The sequence below is a fragment of the Delphinapterus leucas genome, chromosome 9, assembly GCF_059928025.1.
Source record: "Delphinapterus leucas isolate spDelLeu-1000000601 "Yukka" chromosome 9, BTC_Dleu_Yukka2, whole genome shotgun sequence".
Lineage (NCBI taxonomy): Eukaryota > Metazoa > Chordata > Mammalia > Artiodactyla > Monodontidae > Delphinapterus > Delphinapterus leucas.
The window spans coordinates 29,169,193-29,188,187 of record NC_143137.1 but is presented as its reverse complement, the minus strand read 5'-3'; the positions used below and the strand labels follow the sequence as shown (position 1 = coordinate 29,188,187).

Genomic DNA, 18,995 nt, shown 5'->3' with positions numbered 1-18,995 from the left:
GGGGTGCATTTCCAAAACAATTTTACTTTTTATTTTATAAATTATTTATTAAGATTTGTAATGTATTTCTATTTTTCTGACCAGTTGTGTACAACAAATAATTGTAATCGTAACTCTTTGGAAAAAATATTTTAAAATTTAGAGCCATATGGTAAGTGCAATTTTAAATTAAATTTATAAACATTTTTCTTATTGAGAATTGTAAGGTGATCAAAAAATACTTTGTATATAAAATATATTACATTGGGATAAAATTCTGAGGTGTTCGAATTCCTTCAGATACACTTTAAGAGTTTGGCAAGTGCCAGGGAGAGAGAATGATGAGGTCAGAGTCAGACAGAGAGATCCCAATTGAGTCTGTAAAAGGCAGAATAATAATATCAATCAAGAACAATAGACTTGGGCTTCCCTGGTGGCGCGGTGGTTGGGAGTCTGCTTGCCGATGCAGGGGACATGGGTTCGTGCCCCGGTCCAGGAAGATCCCACATGCCGCAGAGCGGCTGGGCCCGTGAGCCATGGCCGCTGAGCCTGCGCGTTCGGAGCTTGTGCTTCGCAACAAGAGAGGCCACAACAGTGAGAGGCCCGCGTACCGCAAAAAATTAAATTCCAACTGTATTAAAAAGAGGTAGATTTGAATGCATATTTATTCCCCTTTTAATTTGGAAAAGAACATAGACTCTTGGATTTCATATATTTAGTTGTGTCCTTAGTTCTACCATGGATAAAATTGAGTCAGAACTCTTATGTGATATTTCCTTTTAAGGGAAAATATAAGATATTTTCCTTTAAAAAAAAAAGGTCTTTTCCTTTTAACCTGAAATGATCATCCTCTAGACTTCGTGTCCCATCATAAATTTGTCCTCTATTCTTGGTCATTCCTACGAGCATTCAAACTTGCTGTGTGATATTTCTCAGACTAAACAAGCAAAAAGTTCAAGGTTAAAAGATTGTTTCTGGATAAAACAGTGAGTAAGAGGAGACGGAATAGAGATGGAAACTATTTCCAATATTTGCAGGAGCTGAGAAATGGAGCAAGGGAGGGGTTATTTTGTGTCGTTTCTTTTGCAAAATTTATAACCATTAAAAAGGTGTTCTTCTGGACTTTTGTGATACAAAATTAACAGGTGTTTAAACATGGTTGTTGGAGGGAGTAAGGCTGTGAAAACTGCAATATTACTTAAAAATTTTTTTAAATTGTGGTAATATATACATAACATGAAATTTACCATCTTAACCATTTTAAGTGTACAGTTCAGTAGTGTTGAAAATATTTACCTTGTTGTGAAACCAGTGTCGAGAACTTTTTGCAAAACTGACATTATATACTCATTAAACAACTTCGCATTTCCCCCGCCCCCCAAGCCACTGGCAACCACTATTTTATTTCCTTTTTCTAGGAATGTGACGACTCTAGATACCTTATGTAAGTGGAATAAGGCAGTGTCTTTTGTGACTGGATTATTTCAACTAGCATACTATCCTCAGGGTTCATCTGAGTTGCAATATGTGTCTGAATGTCTTTCCTTTTTAAGGCTAAATAATATTCCATTGTCTGTATATACTACATTTTGTCTATCCATTCATCCATGGATGGATACTTGAGTTGCTTCCACCATTTAGCTATTGTGACTAATGCTGCTGTGAACATGGATGAACAAATATTTCTTTGAGACCCTGTTTTCAATTCTCTTGGCTCTGTACCCAGAAGCTGAATCACTGGATCATATGGTGATTCTATTTTGATTTCTTGAGGAACCTCCATACTGTTTTGCATAGTGGCTGCACCATTTAATATTCCCACCAACAGTGCTCAAGGGTTCTGATTTCTTCCCATCCTTGCCCACACTTAATATTTTATGGTTTTTTTTTTTTTTTTTTTTTTGGCGGTACGCGGGCCTCTCACTGTTGCGGCCTCTCCCGTTGCGGAGCACAGGCGCAGGCCCAGCGGCCATGGCTCACGGGCCCAGCCGCTCCGCGGCATGTGGGATCTTCCCGGACCGGGGCACGAACCTGCGTCCCCTGCATCGGCAGGCGGACTCTCAACCACTGTGCCACCAGGGAAGCCCTGGTTTTTTTTTTTATAGTAGCCATCCTAATGGATGTGAGGTGATACCTCATTGTGGTTTTGATTTGCATTTCCCTAATGACTAGTGATGTTGAGCATCTTTTCATATGCTTGTGGGTGAAAAATGGTTTTAAGTACTAATATTCTTCTTTATTTTGAGAAGATGAAAACTCCTCTCTCCCGCATTAATACTGAGGGAAATTCTGGTAAGCTTTAATAAGGTACAATGCTATTAAACACTACTGAAAATTCAAAATATTGAAATACCAGTATTCTGCTATAGCTTCTCAGTTAATCAAGAACATGACTTTTAAAAAAACTCTAATATTGGTTAATCTTTCATCCTGTGTTTTAACTCTTATGTTATATTTTTCTTATCTCAAAAATTCTCCCGAACAGCTGTGAGCTTCTATTTTTCAAAGGTTTTATTACAAGTCACCAGAAAAATGCTCACCCTCCCTCGCTCACGAGATGGAAACGAGAGATAAACATGTTGTCCTAAGGAGAAAATTTATGTTATCCAGAAGTTCCAGTAAACTATTTCTCTTATCAAAGTCTCTGTGGTTTCTGTAATGTTATACTTAGGTTTAGTTACTCAACAGTGTTTACTTAATACCTACCCTGTGTTAGATACTGGCCACCCAAAGATAAAATGGTACAGTATCTGCCCTAAAAGATCTTATGGTCTAATGGTGAGAGCAAACAAGGAAGTCAACAAGTTTAACACAGAACAACATGCTTTGCCACTGAGAACCATCTGCCTAAGGTCCTATGGGAGGATAAAGGAAATTAATCAGGTGAAGCCCAGAATTTAGCACAGGAGGGGTTTGTGAGAGGGGGGGTGGGGGAATGAGGTGAATATAAGGGCAATTTAGAAATATTTTAAGATATTAAAAACATAACTGAAGTTTTCCTACAAATATTTTGAAGTTCATCCTTAGTCCCTCTTGTCCTTCTATTTTTAGTTGATAATTTTGACCCATCTGCGTATATTTCAATGGCTAGATGTGGAAATTACAAATGCCTTACTGGGTTATTGCTTGAATTTTACACAAGTACAAACAAGTGGTGATGCTTTAACTGCCTGGTTTTACAGCCGTGATCTTACAAGGTCATTTTCTACATAATTTATTTTGCACTAAATTTGTGTTTCATTTTTGTACTGAAGGAGGAAAATTTATAGTTCATAAAATAGTTTCATGTCATGTTAAATGTTTTAAGATCTTCTTTTATTCATTTTTACCTTACTGCCAAGGCACTGATTTTCTTGGGATCTTATATTCTCATGTTTAGGTAATTCAAAAACATCGATTAAACGTCTTGATCTAGAGACAGAGAAGTCTCCGTGATATTTGAGTTCATGGCTGATTTTAACTTACAAAAGTGAAGGTGTTCTTCCAGATATTTGTGTTTGGGTTAAGAAAGCTCCTGAGTGAAAAGTGTATTGTGGGTTCTGATAGCTTTGAATGGAATTACTATCAAATAATTTCAGATTTGACATTGTCTCATGAAATCATCAAGCACATTTCTCTCTTTCTACGTGCGAGCACGTTGAGATGCACAGAACTCAAGTATTTGACCAAGGAAATACAATTAGTGTAACAAATTACAATATGAGCAGACAGTCAAAGAAGTCTGCCACTTAGCCTAAGTGGATGAGTTTCAAAAATTGATATAGGTATTCTGCCCTCTCTGGGCGACTTATTGAAAGTTGATGATTAAAAAAAAAATAGTAAGCATTTGCATGGTCCTACTTTCACTTCTGGCATATGTAATTTGCTTGCCACTGTACTAAATAAAGAGATGACTCATCTAGAATTTTCTTTGACTTGAAGGACTTAAATAAATGGAAATGCATGCAATGAGATAGAAGGAAATGCATATAGAGACAAAGATTGGTAACAGAACGAATACAAAAATGAAGAAGTCTCTCTGTTTTGAATTGTGCCTTTTAAATGCCATTTCTATCTCCTCTCTTCACATTTCTGTTTGTAATGGCAGGTGTCTAGCTTCTTGTCCCCCTGCTTTCATGAGTGGTGGTTGACATCGGTCCTTCTCTTGGAAGGCTGAGTTTTAGGGAAATGGGAGGAAAGCCAGTTATTCTGGTCCTTCAGTTCTCCTCTTTCACTTCTGCTGGGAGACATACCAGTGATGGGGTCTATTTACCCACCATGCCTCTTTCTTCTCCCTTTTAAATATATTTCTATTAAAAGGCTTATCATATATTTTTTAAATGTTCTTCCTTGATTGAAGGAAGGCTGTGGACTTTTGTTTTAATTAATAAAAGGCGCTAACGTGTACTGAATATTGATGTGTGATGGGTGGTGGTGTACCTTATGTACATTCTCTGATTTAATCCTAGCAATACCTCCATAAAGTTACTGTTAGTAATCCCGCAAGGTCTCACAATTTAGTAGTAACAGGAGAACCAAAGTCGAAACTGTGACTTTCAGCCTCTAAAGTCTATAGAGTTACCACCATGCTATGTACCTTGTCCCCCAAAACCCAGCACACAGTGCTTTCCACATGGTGAAAAATTAATTACAGTCAAAAATTAAGAAATACACATTTCCACAGTAGAAGAATAAATACAATCCTGAGCAGTAATTTGCTAATTATTTTTTACCATGGAGGATATAATTTGATAATCTTATATATCCTATGTGCTACACAAACATTTCCAACTTTCTTAAATTATTAACCTTGAACCCTGTGATATTCAGAAAACATTAAAATGGAAAAATGCAATAATATTATCAATAACCCTTTCTATATAATATGGTGAAGTGAGTGAAATGTGATGAGTTACTTTGATTTGGAAAAACATGTGACTCTGTTTTGGCTCAAGGGTGTTAATATTTTTAGTGTTAGCTTTGATTTATTTTCTTTTGATCATACAGTTATAACATTCATTTTCCTTAGTCCTTAGAGAGGGAAAAACACCCCAACTGCCAAATGCTAATGATGTGTTTATAGGGTCTTAAAGTGTACATCTCATTAGGTTTCTGGTTTTCAGCTGGGAAGAGTTTATGAAGTCAGCATTTGCTTCTCTTGGGTGAATTTTGCTTGCGTATCTTAAAGATACATTTACCATCTCCCTCAGGTGATTTGTGTCAATATCTGTCCTTCATTATTATAGCAACAAAAGTTTTTCACTTTGCAGTCTTACGCAGCTCAGATAAATTTAGTTTGTTCTTCCAAAAATATTAATAGTATACCTGCTGCATGTTTTTTCAAAAAATATTTTTTGTTCTTCATTTTTGAAAGCGTGTGTTTATCCAGAGAAAGTTTATGAATCAATTTGAGGTCTGTTTTATACTTTTTAGAAAGTTTGACTTGAACTTTGGTGTTAAGCATCCTCAAGATATAGTTTTGTTGTTGTGATTGTTTTCATATTTAAGCAAATAAAAATAGCTCTTTGTGATACCAACTATAGTGTTTCTATGAAGACATAAACCTAACATCCTGCCCCTTTTTGTAATACGGCCTCGTTCTCTCTAGCCACATGAAGCCTGAAATTAACATGTTAGGAGGACACTGAGATTCTCTTAGATTCTTCTGTGGTTGGCTAGAGCTCTCACAGCAAAACACTGTGAAGAAGAAGCGATTTCGATATAGTTCTTTTTGTTCTGATATATGCAGGAAAGGGATAATAATAAAAAGCTTAGATTTGAATTTCATACTTTACAGTGACTTTCTTGCAATTTGGCCTCACAACTCTCTTTTTGGTAGGTAGTAACCCATTTTAAAGAAAAGGACACAAAAATTCGGGGGAATGAGTTGCAAGTCCAAGTTCACCTAGGTAGAAGAGTCACAAAATAAACTTGGCAGTTCTGATCACAAGCTCTGTGAGTTCCCCTTCACTTTCCATGATTACGTGCCATGGAATGAGAAGAAAAACGGAGTAAGCACCTCTAAAGTAATTTAAATTACAGGATGTTTTGGCACCCCACATTCAATCGGAGGGCTTATATTTTTAAATGTATACAATATATATACATTATATATTACGTGATAATATATATTTATTATATACCTTAAGTATATTATATACTCTTTCAGTATATTTTACATATATATGTATATATAAAATATATATGTATGTATATATGTCTTAGATGATCAAATTTTCCTTTTTGAGTGTGTCAAGGAGAGATAGTCTGAAGGGATCTTTCACATTGTTCACTTTGGAAATGATAGAGAGACAAATTGAGATTGTAGTTTCAACATGTGAATCCTTTACTTTGTTCATAGCTGCAAACATTTTTTGAGACGTTCCTGAGAACAAGTTCACCTCTTCAGGCTTTTGATAACATGAAGGAAGCAATTAGCAAACTCCTGCTAGCAGCTGAAGTATTCAGTGAAACATCTACTCTGGGACCAAAGGCCTTCCATAGGTAAAAACAAATTTCAATGTTAAAAAAAATTTTTTAAAAACCCCTACTTCTAACAATTGATTGTTAGTGAAAATATATCTTAATTCTCACAAGTAGGTGCTACCTGGAAAATTTTATATCAGTGTAAAATATGAACTTCTAAACTTATGTTTTCTAATTTGTTGATCCTAAAACTTCAGAGCATGTTAAAGACTCACCAGTATTTAAATAGTGGTGACAAGAAATAAGGCAGAGTTATTTAAATTATCTTTTTAATTGCAGCCCCTTTCAAGCTCAGTTATTTTTATCATATATGCTTTCCATTGACTAGGTATATTTTTATTTATAGATTTTTATTAACAAAATTCATTAACTCTTATCTCCGTATCTCAGTTTACTTGAGTATAATTTAATGCCTTTTTCTAGGGAAATGTTAAATCGAGTATGTCAAAAAAGGAGGTGCCTCCATGTAAGCTTTATCATGCTTTATATGCGAATAAGAATGCCTAGCACAGAGGAGTAGGAGAGCTTCCTTTTCCATATTACGTTTTTATGGAGTCACTTCATTGTTTCGTTTAATGTATTATGAATACTTTAGATATATTCGTATTTTCTGTAAGGAACGAAACAGATTCCAAATCCAAAGATAATTTGTATTCAATTTTGGATTATCCAAGCCACTGCTCTTTGTAATTAGTATGGACCTTGAAATTTAACCTTAGTGATTAGTAATCATATAGTATCAAATAATAGAGTAAATACAGCAAATAGAATGTATTTTTGTTACCTTGTGTTTTTATTTCAGATGCAGATTATGTTTTCAGCTTTTAACTTTTGATATTGGTTATGGCAGCGTCAGGTCCCCTGTAGTGCTCCAGGTGAGTATGCCGGAGTCCTCATGGGATCTTCCCCTTTGGCTGAAGGGTGTGTGTGCGTGTGTGTTTGTGTGTGTGTGTGTGTGTGTGTGGTGGTGGTGGTGTGTTCATTCATAGTAACTGATCAATAAGTGCAACTTGCGTCAAACTTACTACAGACTTATATTTACTTTGGTTCAGAGAATTAACTAGCATATGGAGAGTCTCTGATTTGAGTTACAATACCCACTCTGCATCCCTGTTGAACAAATATGGATTTTTTTTGTGGTTCAACCACTGTTTTTGAAATAAATGTGGAATAAAGCTAAGTATGTGTTAATGCAGGAAAACAGACATTTAGATAATAGAAAATAGCAGGTAACCTAGCTTATTCATATGGGTTTATAAAAAAGGTAACTCTTTTATTCTTTACATACAGATATTTAGTTTAAAATTGGCCTATATTTTAATTTTAAAAGCCATAGGAATTTTTGAAATATTTGTTTTCAATATTTGTTTAAATGTATGGAAATTTAAGAGTGTTTTTTGTACACTCTGATTCTTTTACTTCCTCTTAAATTAAATTAACTCATTCAGATCATCTCCTCCAGCATATTTTTAATCTAAAATAGCCCTTAGTGGCAAGAAGATTTTAAAATCGATTGCATTAGTCTATAGAAAGCTATCTTGGGATATGGGCTGAGAAGAAATGAAGAGAAACAAAATAAAATTATGTGCAACCAGAGTTTGACTTCATACTGTAGTGACTGGTTTTCAAACTATTACACAAGGAGAATGATTACATTATATATGGCTCAGACATTTGGCTGAATAGTTCAAAGATTTATCTCTAAAATTTTGAAATTTTATGAACCTACGTCCTCTAATGGTCATTTATTCATTATTTTACACACATATCTGATAGTTTATATTATGATTTTTAAAATTTATTGTTCAGAAATGTTATTTCCATAAACACAAGGTCTTCAACAATGAAGAAGTTCAAGACAAACTAATTTGATTTTACAAAACAGTTAATGTTCTTATAAAGAATTGTATTTTCAAAAGAGCATTACTTAGATTTTATAAAACTGTTGACCTCCAAAAGGACCACTAGATGTCAGTTCTGATCTATAATCCAACGGGAAATGAATCACGTCTTAGAAGTGATTTCACTGCATTAAAAGTAAGTCAATGAAAAATATTTGCTGTGCTTTTACTCTTTCACAGGTGCATGAGCATTTAAATTTTCAAGATGATGATAATATGGATTTTGAGGACCAAAACACAGAAGAATTCCTTTTAAAAGACACTTTCAATTTTCTCCTGTCTAATGAATCTTCACTTTCCATATTTTCTGAGATATTTCAGAGACTTTATAGATCAGGTATATTTAAGGTAAGTGCATATTTTTGTACTGACAAATATTTATTTCATTTTTGGAAGATGCCATTTTCTTTACTGTGCAGGTAAGCAACGTGATAACTCATTTGAAATTGATTTGTATCCATTATATAAACCTCTTAATATTTTTCCGACCTAAGGACCAATATTATTTTTATGTCTCCTAAGTATGTGACTGACTGATTATGATGAAATTATGGGTTGAAAATGAAGGAAAGCAGTCCCTAATTCCCAGGGAAAATTTGTGGTTATAATGAATAATACATATTACATATTATAAAATACTTTAAAAGGAATACCTGGACCTTTTAGAGGCAGTTAGAATAGCTGTGAGTGCTCTAGATTAACATCAAGGGACTAGAGTTATAATACTAATATTTTTAAAGCATTCACATCTGGTTAACGTCTTTGGTTAGATAGATGCTGATGATTATGGAGTAGTGCTTCAGAGTAAGATTGGTTAGTTTTTATGATCTGTTAGTACAAGTTTTCTTGAGGCATAAAAACATATGTACAGGTTACTAGGTACAGTGTTGTTTTCTATGTATCTTTCAGTTTTAAAACCATAATTGGAAAATTTGGAAAAGTAGAATGTGAAGGGTCTCCCCAAGAAGCAACGCTCTACAGAGAGATGGTTTTGAGAGAGATGACATTATAGACTGTTGTTTCCCTATGATTTTATTGATTCCTTCCTAGAGTTCCCTGTTTCCCTTCCTTAGTGAGTGGATTGCCATTAAAACCATTAGAACCATTTGACCCAGAGCGAATGGTAATATGTGTATCTTTTGCTCTAAGGGATGCATTATAATGAAAAATGAATGTGAGGAAAATGGGGGGATGAGTCTGTTTACTGGAATCCGTGAAGCTCGAAAATGGTAACGTCCCATACATGAGGTTCACGTGTAAATTTGCTGCTCTGATCTTTTGTACCCTGAAGACTAAAAAAAGACTTTTCCTGCATTTCCAAACTGTCACACTCATTCTGTCCTTCTGGGCCCAATTTCCCAACCTTACTACCAAAGTAGTACTTACTGAGCTATTTCAGGTCCTTTGGTCAAATATGAAGCTTTCTTATATTCTGACATCATTTTGGCAAGTTAAAGTTATTATGTATTATTTAGAATTAATTAGCCCAGCTGTTTATAGAGTTCAAAATTTGGTTCTTGAATTGTGTTAAACATGGTTTGACTTTGTAGCAATTGCTTAAGAGTTGCATTTTTTCTCCCCATTATAGGGTGAAAACTATCAAAAAGAACTAAATCAATGCCTATCTTTAGAGGAGATTAACTCAATTATGACTTTCATAAAGGAACTCAGGAGTTTGGGACAATTCCAACTGGTAAAACAAAAGTGACCTTTGATTCCTCTTGATTACTGAGATTACAGTAGATCAGCCATGAGAGACTTGATTTTGACTTAAAACTAGGTGAAGATATTTCTTTAAGGAATAGAAATCTTTGTAAGCTTCTTCTTTTCAGAGATATAAATATTAAGATGAGCAGAATGCATATTCTTTAAGAGTTTGCAGATAATACATGACTTACTAAAAGTGAAAGAATATGGAATTAGTATAGCTGGCAGGATTTGATAGTTCTTAAGGGGAAAATGCTAACATTTTTCCAAAAAAGTTTGCTTTTAGCTTTGCGACATTTACATGTAACCAAAATTTCCTTCTGTTTATTATGCCCTTTTTCGTTTGTGTAAAAGTAAATATTACTCAATAGAACAATAATATTTTTTAAAACTACCTAAATCTTAATTTGTTGTAACTCTGTAGCAAAATCCAAAGAAAGAAAATGTAAATAATTATAATAACTTTTACTGGTTTCAGCCAAAAAATATATATGGCATTTATTTTGTTTTCTATGTATTTTCCTGGATTCTGTTAAGTTATTGCTCAATATCAAGGGATAATTTATTACATATACATGTGCGTGCTCAGTACTTGCTTCGTTTCCAGTTCCGCCCTTATATAGGTAAATTATATTGGATTCATATTTTTCTACCTAAGATGTGTTTATACAAAATATCTCTTTAAAATAGCATTTTTAAAAGTCTACTAATAATTTATTATTAATCTGTTTGAATAAAATATTTATTTTTTACTTAAAATAATCTGTGTATTCAGATGCTACTTGTATGAATTATAACCAAATTACTAAATTAATTAGTGAAGGTTTGACACTTGTTTTTATAATTTAGCTCCATATTTTAGAGGGTTCAAAGTAAGCTTATTGCTCCAAAGATAATGTAATTGATGGGTTATTTTAATTAATTTAAATATAGTAAGTATTACATTCATGACAGTTTGGGTCAATACTCTACAAAGATAATCAGAGACCTGGCTTCATCCTTCATCCTTCAATATCTTCAATTTAAGATATTGTGAAAGTAAAGAACATCTCTTGGCACAATGTGAAGAACAGAAGAATTATTTTGTAGGAGAAAGGGCAGACACTAATTTCCTGACTCTCAGAGTAGAAAGAGGATAACCATAGATTTTTTTTTGGTAGGATTAATATCTCTCACCCTGAGATTTGTAAGGCACTTGTAACCCAAGAGAATCTCTCCTCATTTTTCCTGCTACCCGACGCACTCTGTTATTCAGCTGTTTTCAGGTATCTATAGAAAGCAGATATCCATTTCCTTTCAATGAAAAGGGAAATAAAATTCACCCCATTTGAAAGTATAAACATCAGCAAAATTAGTTCCTTATAAAAAGTGGCATTTACCTTGACAGCAACACAGAAAATTAAATTATGGTATAGATAATGGATTTTAAATAAATATCTGATTTTTTAAATATCTGAATAAATAAATATAAGGCCTTTCCTAGTAATACTACATTTTATTTTCCATAACTTATTCTGATATTCTGCTTTCAAATATTCCTTCTCAGCTCTTCCCATCTACTACTCCTGGGTTTCAATCTTTGATGCGTGAATTTTATGATATGGCAAATCCTGTGGGGAAACCTGGTTCCATCCTGACCCAATACTGGTCTCTTTTAAATGTATTCGAACAATTTCAGCTCCTGAATAAAAAGGCACAGCCACACCCGCTGGAATGGTAAGAGAGCCACAAATTTGAATTGTGCAACCCCAAAAATCTCTAAAGATTGATTTCAAAAGGCATTGCCTACATTAAAGAAAGCAACAAAAAGAAGTGTGTCCAAAAATTCATGCTCTGGAAAATAAGCTTCTTTAAAACATTGAAACCATAATGATTCTAGTGGTCTTCAAACACTGTAACAAAAATATATCCAACGGTTTTTCAAACCATCAGGACTTGACTCCATTCAAAAGTCATGTTTAAAATTAAAAGTTTCAAGCTAGTTTCATCCTGTGATATATATCCTTGAATTACGGGAGCATCAGACAGAAAGAATTAGGTGAGATTTGTTTTATGAACCATCAGTCAGAGTGGAGCCCGAGACGGTATGAGCATTCATTTGGAGTTTTTGAGGCATGACTTTATTCTAGGCAAAACCTATCCAAATTTATAAATATGTCTGTCTCTACCGCAAGATTAGAACTTTTTTTTTAGAAGATGGAATCTCAGAGAGAAGCATTCGGCCAGGAGAAAAGGTCCTTGGCCTCCTATGTCCACTTCCATTCTAATGAGGGGTAGTAATGAGTGAATAAGAGGGTTGCTGGGCCAGAGAACATAGTAACACCCCCAGTTGCCAGGGGAAGGGGCAGTGCCTATGGTGCCAGCTAAGTCTGCTTCCCTTTTATATGAAAGAATTAAGTGAGTATTTGACTTGTCTATTGCCAGGAAAAGAGAAGTAAACCTAACCTCCCAAGGGAATGAAAGACTAGATGGCCGTGCATGATCATCAGTGTCTCTGAAGTTACCCTCACGAACGGCCTCAATTCTACTGACTTGTCCTTCATTTCCTTCTGCCTCAGGAGACAGTGAAAACAGTCCTATAAGAAACATTTTTTTAATAGTTCAAAAATACAAGCAATCACATATTCAAAGAATTCATAGGACATCTCCCAGGACCAGAACTCACTTTAATTGCCACATCTTTATGCAGCTGGCCTTATTCTCGAAATAATAGGATTGATAGAAGGTTTTGTTTGTTTGTTTGAAAATTAGGTTTTAAATAATACAGCCTACTGTCCCTTTGTTTGTTCTTTGCACTCACTCAATCCAAGACTGTCTCTTTCGCCGTTGTCGATGAGGGAAGAACAGACTTGATTTACCAAGGAGTCTATTTAAGTATGGTTTTTAACTTTGGGTAAGTTCCTTTGAGATATGCAAGCTTTGGAAAGTTTATTCCCAAAATTTGTCTCAAGGTCCACATTTGTTATAAGGTTAAGCAATTGACTTAATTTCAGAATATTGAATTTAAGCCTAATTCTAACCCTAACTGATTCCTTCCAACAATGAAATTTACTAAAGGTCAGTTTTAAATATAGTTAGAAAAAGTCAGGACCTTTTTGAATCAGACAGACTTGGATTCAAAAATCCCAACTCTAGAGTTTATTAATTACAGCAGGTAAGATTTTCCTCTGAGTCTCAGTTTCCATACCTGTAAAATATGGATTATACCACCTACCAAGTATTGTTTCAAGATTACATAAGATAACCTCCATCATGTATTGCATAGTGTGTAGTGTGCTGCAGAGCAGATAGGTAGTAAATATTAATATACTTTCGGTTTCCTGTTCCTATACCATCCAAAAGTCACTTCAGCATCGACAAATGGGGTATATATTTTTCTTTCATTTATAGGAAAATCAAGATAAGTATGAAAGCTTTATCTAAGTTAACACTAAGATAAGTAAACTTGAAGTCTTTATCAAGAAACAATTACATAAATTGTTTCTAGAACATTTTAAGAAAGAATACTCAATTCTAATTATCTTCAAGCTTACCAGTGAATGTATATATATTTAATTATCATTCATGTGTATTACAAGGAGGATGCATATGATACACATTTTCCAGATGAGGAAACTGAGGTGCTGAGAAGATGGGTTATTTGCCCAAGCCACGCAGCTATTTGAGTTGAGACTAGGGCCCTGGCCTCTTGCCCGTCGTCCAGTGCTTTACACCAAGACCTCATGCTGACAGGAAGATCACGTGTAGTCATTCATAATTGCCCTTATCTTCACAATGGTCTTCTCCAGTTTTTCATACCAAAAAAGCCAATTTTACATACCTGTACTATCTGTGGGGTTTAATGCCTTCCTCCACCCTTTTAAATAAAGATCATCTGCTTATAGCAACAGGGTGAGGAGAAATAAAGTCAGAAAAGCAACATTTAGAAAAAGTGACACTTATGTCTGTGCCCTGAGGCTCAGAATCCAGAGGTCCCAACAGAATTAGTGGAAATCTTAACAGAATGAAAACACTAAAATCAATGTGTGTGTACTCTCTGCTAATTTTCACTTTACTGGAAATAAAGTAGCAAGTGTAATTTGCTCTAATCACATGCTTTCCATGAAAATACACGTTGTCAAAACAAATAAGTTATTCACAAAATTACACAAGAAATCACTTGCAGGATGAGTAAACATACGAAGCACCCCATTCCATTAAGATAGTAACATTTCTAAAATTCAGTTTACATGCATTTCAGGGTTGTATCTTTTATGAGCTTTGTTTAGAGTGTTTACTTGATATGAAATCAGAGATTTTTTTTTTTACCTTGGCCTGGCACTCAAACTTCAAGTAAACGTATCTCACCCCATGCTTGCTTTATCTATTTCTTCATTCCTTGGAGGAGGAAAGTTATTTTAAAGTCCTAGACATCATAATTTTTCACCCCTGATTACATCATTGCATATACTAAAGGGAAAAAAAGACTTTAAAAATAAAACTGCAATAACATGATCACACCTCCCAACATTAACTATAGTTTTAGTTCCTTGATGCTTCTTAATTTCCTATCTGATGCTTATATTTTAAGGGAATTGAAAATGCCTTATTCATCTCTACTAGTACAGTACAATATCTGGAACAATAAATCTTTATAAAATGTAATTTAACACAGAGCGTTTGATTGAATCTTCATAGCATCCTTGTGAAGTAAGGCCAGTGTTGTTATCTCTGTTTCTCCGGAGTAGAAATGGAGCCTCACAAATGGAGTAAAGTGAAGTCACATCCTGTCCAGTATTCTCTATCATCAGGACCAGCAATTTTTCTGTCTGCAACTTAAGATTACTTTGGTCCCAAATTTGAGGATTTAAAGGCCAATCTGGCTGAGCATTTAGTTATACAACAGAAAAATGAGGCAAACACACCAAGATATAACTAACCCTTAAAATTCATTCCTGTTCATCAGAGTTTAAGGATAGAATCCTTGGCAGGACAGGTCACTTTCTGCATGGTACGCTTCAATTTCTTAGATTATATGGATGTTCTTCTCAGTCTGTGTCTCAGAGTTTCCAAGACTTCTTGCTTCAAGACTTTGTAATTTTAGCCAAACAGATTCCAATAGGAATGTGTGTTCTGAATCACTTCTGTTGGACCTAGGCTATCAGAGATTGTTCCCTTTTGGACCAAAGAGTGACTTTTTGCCCTGGTTTTCTTCAAATGTGCTTCTGCTGATTAGAGATGATGAGATTTCCATCCACCTCACTTGAGACAAGATTGCCAGTTTTGAGGAATGAAATCCAGAAAGTTTTTCTTTGTGTTCATCGAAATAACTGTGCTCACACACAGGAAAAAAGATAGTGTGTTAGATGTAATTTCCATGAGTTTTGTTCAGTGCATTGATCCAGAGATGTTCGATATTGCATTCACAGGGATTCTTTCGCAGAGGACGAGAACATGGAAAAACCACAAGTACCATTTAATGCAGTTGAAAATAAAAAAGGTAAAGGATGTAGTCCCACTCCTTTCTACATGAAAAACAAGTATTGTGTGGCCAAAAACATTAAAAATGTTTAGCTTTATTAGCAATCAAAATTAAACTGGAAAATGCTGTTTTCCCTCAAATTTGGAAAGATTTTCCCTCTTGAAGATAATAAGAGTTGGGAAGAGTGTAGGAAAATGAGTATTCTCATGTTGCTGGTGGGTGTATAATTTAGAACGATCTTTCTTAAGGGGCCATTTAACAACATGTAAGAAAAGCTTTAAAAGTTATTCTTACATACCAGAAATTTCACTTCCAGATAGTCATTGTAAGGAAATAGTTAAGAATGTACACAAAAATTTAATTACATAAATTACTAATAAATGAAAAAAATAGCAACTACCATTATTGCAATAATAGTGGATTGGATTAAGCTATAGTCATCCAATAAATTACTATAAAGCCATTCTAATATTGTGGGAAAATAGCTATACATTAAAGATGTTTAAGATATATTATTAAATGAAACAATTGGCTACAAGCAATATGGACCTTAAGGAAAATTAATGGTGATTTTGATTTCTCTCTTAAGCTTATCTCAATTTTCAGTTTTTTTCCTTCTAAAGAACATCTGAGCTTTATGTCACATGAAAAGAAAATGTTTCTGATTTTCAGAAGAAAAAATGAAAAGAAGTACATGTGTCTACACTTTTTTTAAAAAATCGAAGTTTTCCTACTACAAATCAAGGTTTAATCCAATGTAGTGGTTCTGGGTGTGTAGCCCCTAAACCAACAACAACAGCATCATCTGGGAAGCTTGGAAAATTCAGATCTACTGAATCAGAATCTCTGGGTATAAGGCCCAGTATTCTTTATTTTAACAAGCCCTTCACATGATTCTGAGGCATGCTAAAGTTTGATAATAAAATGAATCAATAAGGTCAGGGAAGAACTGATGTTAAACTGCTGTTCTGATTGTCTTTCTCTCTCCCACCATTTTTTTCTTCCCTAAATGATTTCTTTATGCACTCTGTTTTTATTCACTCATTTGTCCCATTGGTATTTATTAAGAAGTCTTTTAGATAAATGTTTAGTTGAATTTAGAAACAAAGTAAATATCAGTGGAACCAACTGGATGGAATTTGTGTAATTCTAATGATTTGAGAAATTATAGCCATAAGATCATAGAACTAGAGGAATTCTGATAGATCAACTTCAAGCAATAGATGGCATTTAGACCATTCATTTTTCTCCCTTAATGTTTTCTTATTTGAAATAATTATTTTTCTGCAATTTGAACCAAATAGCTTCTTTTGTTTTACTCTAGCTTTCAGTTTAACTTAGAAGTGCTTTCTGATGTAATAAAAATTAAATAATAAAATATGTGTTTTATTAAATTATCCTGGGTTTCAGATACCTGAATATGTATTCTTTTTATTTTGATTAATAGTTTCATTTTTTAATTTACATTTCTTTTTTTAGCTGCAGTTCCACAAATTATTAATGAAACCAAAGAAATACATTGCATTAATGGTGAGTTCCAATGAAAGTGCTTCAGAATCATAATCAACACTTAGGTTGAATAAATCATCATATTGGGGCATCTTTAGGCTGATAATGTATTTTATGTAAATTTTCAGAAGTTATGAGATTTCTGAATGAATTCATGTTTGCTACTTTTGTATAAAAAGATTTTTAATTTTCCATTTTTGAAAATCAAACATTATATTTTTATATTTAAAGACAGTAACTTCCAAACTTATTTTGAGGGGCCGTAACGGTGCTAATGCTTTGCCTTGGGGACTCTCAAATGGAAGAGCTTGGCATCTCCTCTATATATTGATTTTTAGGACTCTCACTACCCAACAGTGATCCTTTTCTCCCAGATTGTTGATATAATGGATAGTACTTGATTTGAGTTTTCTTTATAACAATTGAGAGTTTGTTTTTTTTTGTTTGTTTTCTTTTTTTGCGGTACGCGGGCCTCTCACTGCTGTGGCCTCTCCCGTTGCGGAGCACAGGCTCTGGACGCGCAGGCTCAGCGGCCATGGCTCACGGGCCCAGCCGCTCCGCGGCATGTGGGATCTTCCTGGACCGGGGCACGAACCCGTGTCCCTGCATCAGCAGGCGGACTCTCAACCAGTGCACCACCAGGGAAGCCCCACAATTGAGAGTTTTTAAGCCAAATTTCAATTTCTTTTCTTAAAATTCATGAATTTTTTAACCAAGGTATAATCAATAATATAAATACATATATAATAGTAATACATTTTAAGTATTATATAGATTTTTTAAATTTTAAATAATTTTCTTCGTTCTGGTCAGTATTATTCCAGTGGTCTTGCAAATATATCATTCTAGGGAATCGTACTGACTTTTCCAAGATCACAGTGCTATTAAATGCACGAGCTGGATCATGAAAATGGGTCTTCAGATTGTTTGTCCAAGGCTCATGTATTATCTTAATATCCTATAATAATATGATGGAAAAATAAGAATTCTATTTATCAGGTTTGTTTTTTGGCAGTGTATATGTTTTTAACATATATATGTGTATATATATATAATTGGTGCTGAAACATACATAGAAAATTTAGCCTTTCAGAAAAAAATCTATTCTGATAAAACATTAAAGGTGAAAACAATAAAATTTATGGACTAAGATCTAATTTATGATAAATAGAAGTCTTCCAATTTAATAAATCTAATTTGTCTCTTCTAAAATGCAATTTAATTCATTCACTGTGTTTTAACACTATCATTAAAATCACGATAGGTTGAGAGGTGATACAATAATGTGGTTTAATAGAATCAACAAATACATCCAATTAAAAAAAATAGCATTTTGAATAAAGTACTGCTGATCAGGAAAAAGTAACAGATATACTTACACTATTCCCTCCCTGCATTTATCATCCAATCTCCCACTTCTAGAAAAATACATGCTACTCAGTTCTCTTGGGAGGCTGGTACCCAGTGTGTAGTGAGAAAAGGACTAGTTTTGAGAAAACTAGGAGCAAGGTTAGAATGAACATTTGTTGAGGGTCTAGTGTGCCAGGATCTGGGTTAGATCAGGAAGGCCACTTCACCTCTTTGGTCTTTTGTTTTCTCATTTATAAGAGGAACGATTGTACAAATTAATCTCATTTTTTTTTTTTTTTTTTTTTTTTTTAGTTTTCAGGTAGCATAGGGTAGAGGATACAAACACGTTAAATAAGCTCTTCAACTTTGTTCATATTTTTATGTTGATTAAAAACTAGTCCTACCTGGGTCTAAGTTAATATTCCTATTTTTATGGTATAAGATTTAAAATAAATAACTCGATGCCTTAGAACAAGTGGGATTATCTTTCAGTGTCTAGGCTGTTTTTGTGTTTAATATGAGTTATGATTATCCCTCAAGAGGGCAACAAAATTCTGCAGTTAAAAGAAACCCATTAAAAGCAACCAAGACTTCAAACAGCTTTCCCATATATACTTGCCAAA

At 34.1% G+C, this 18,995-nt stretch overlaps 1 protein-coding gene across 1 annotated transcript in view; it reads left to right on the top strand.

Moving 5' to 3' along the window:
* CPED1 (cadherin like and PC-esterase domain containing 1) overlaps positions 1-18,995 on the top strand; it is a 307,617-nt gene that overhangs the window by 124,480 nt on the left and 164,142 nt on the right. The window contains exons 8-14 of the mRNA XM_022582431.2: positions 6,320-6,462; positions 7,247-7,319; positions 8,526-8,693; positions 9,934-10,038; positions 11,599-11,768; positions 15,461-15,531; positions 16,993-17,043. Of these exons, the coding sequence (XP_022438139.1) occupies positions 6,320-6,462; positions 7,247-7,319; positions 8,526-8,693; positions 9,934-10,038; positions 11,599-11,768; positions 15,461-15,531; positions 16,993-17,043 (781 nt within the window). The remainder of the gene's footprint in view (positions 1-6,319; positions 6,463-7,246; positions 7,320-8,525; positions 8,694-9,933; positions 10,039-11,598; positions 11,769-15,460; positions 15,532-16,992; positions 17,044-18,995) is intronic.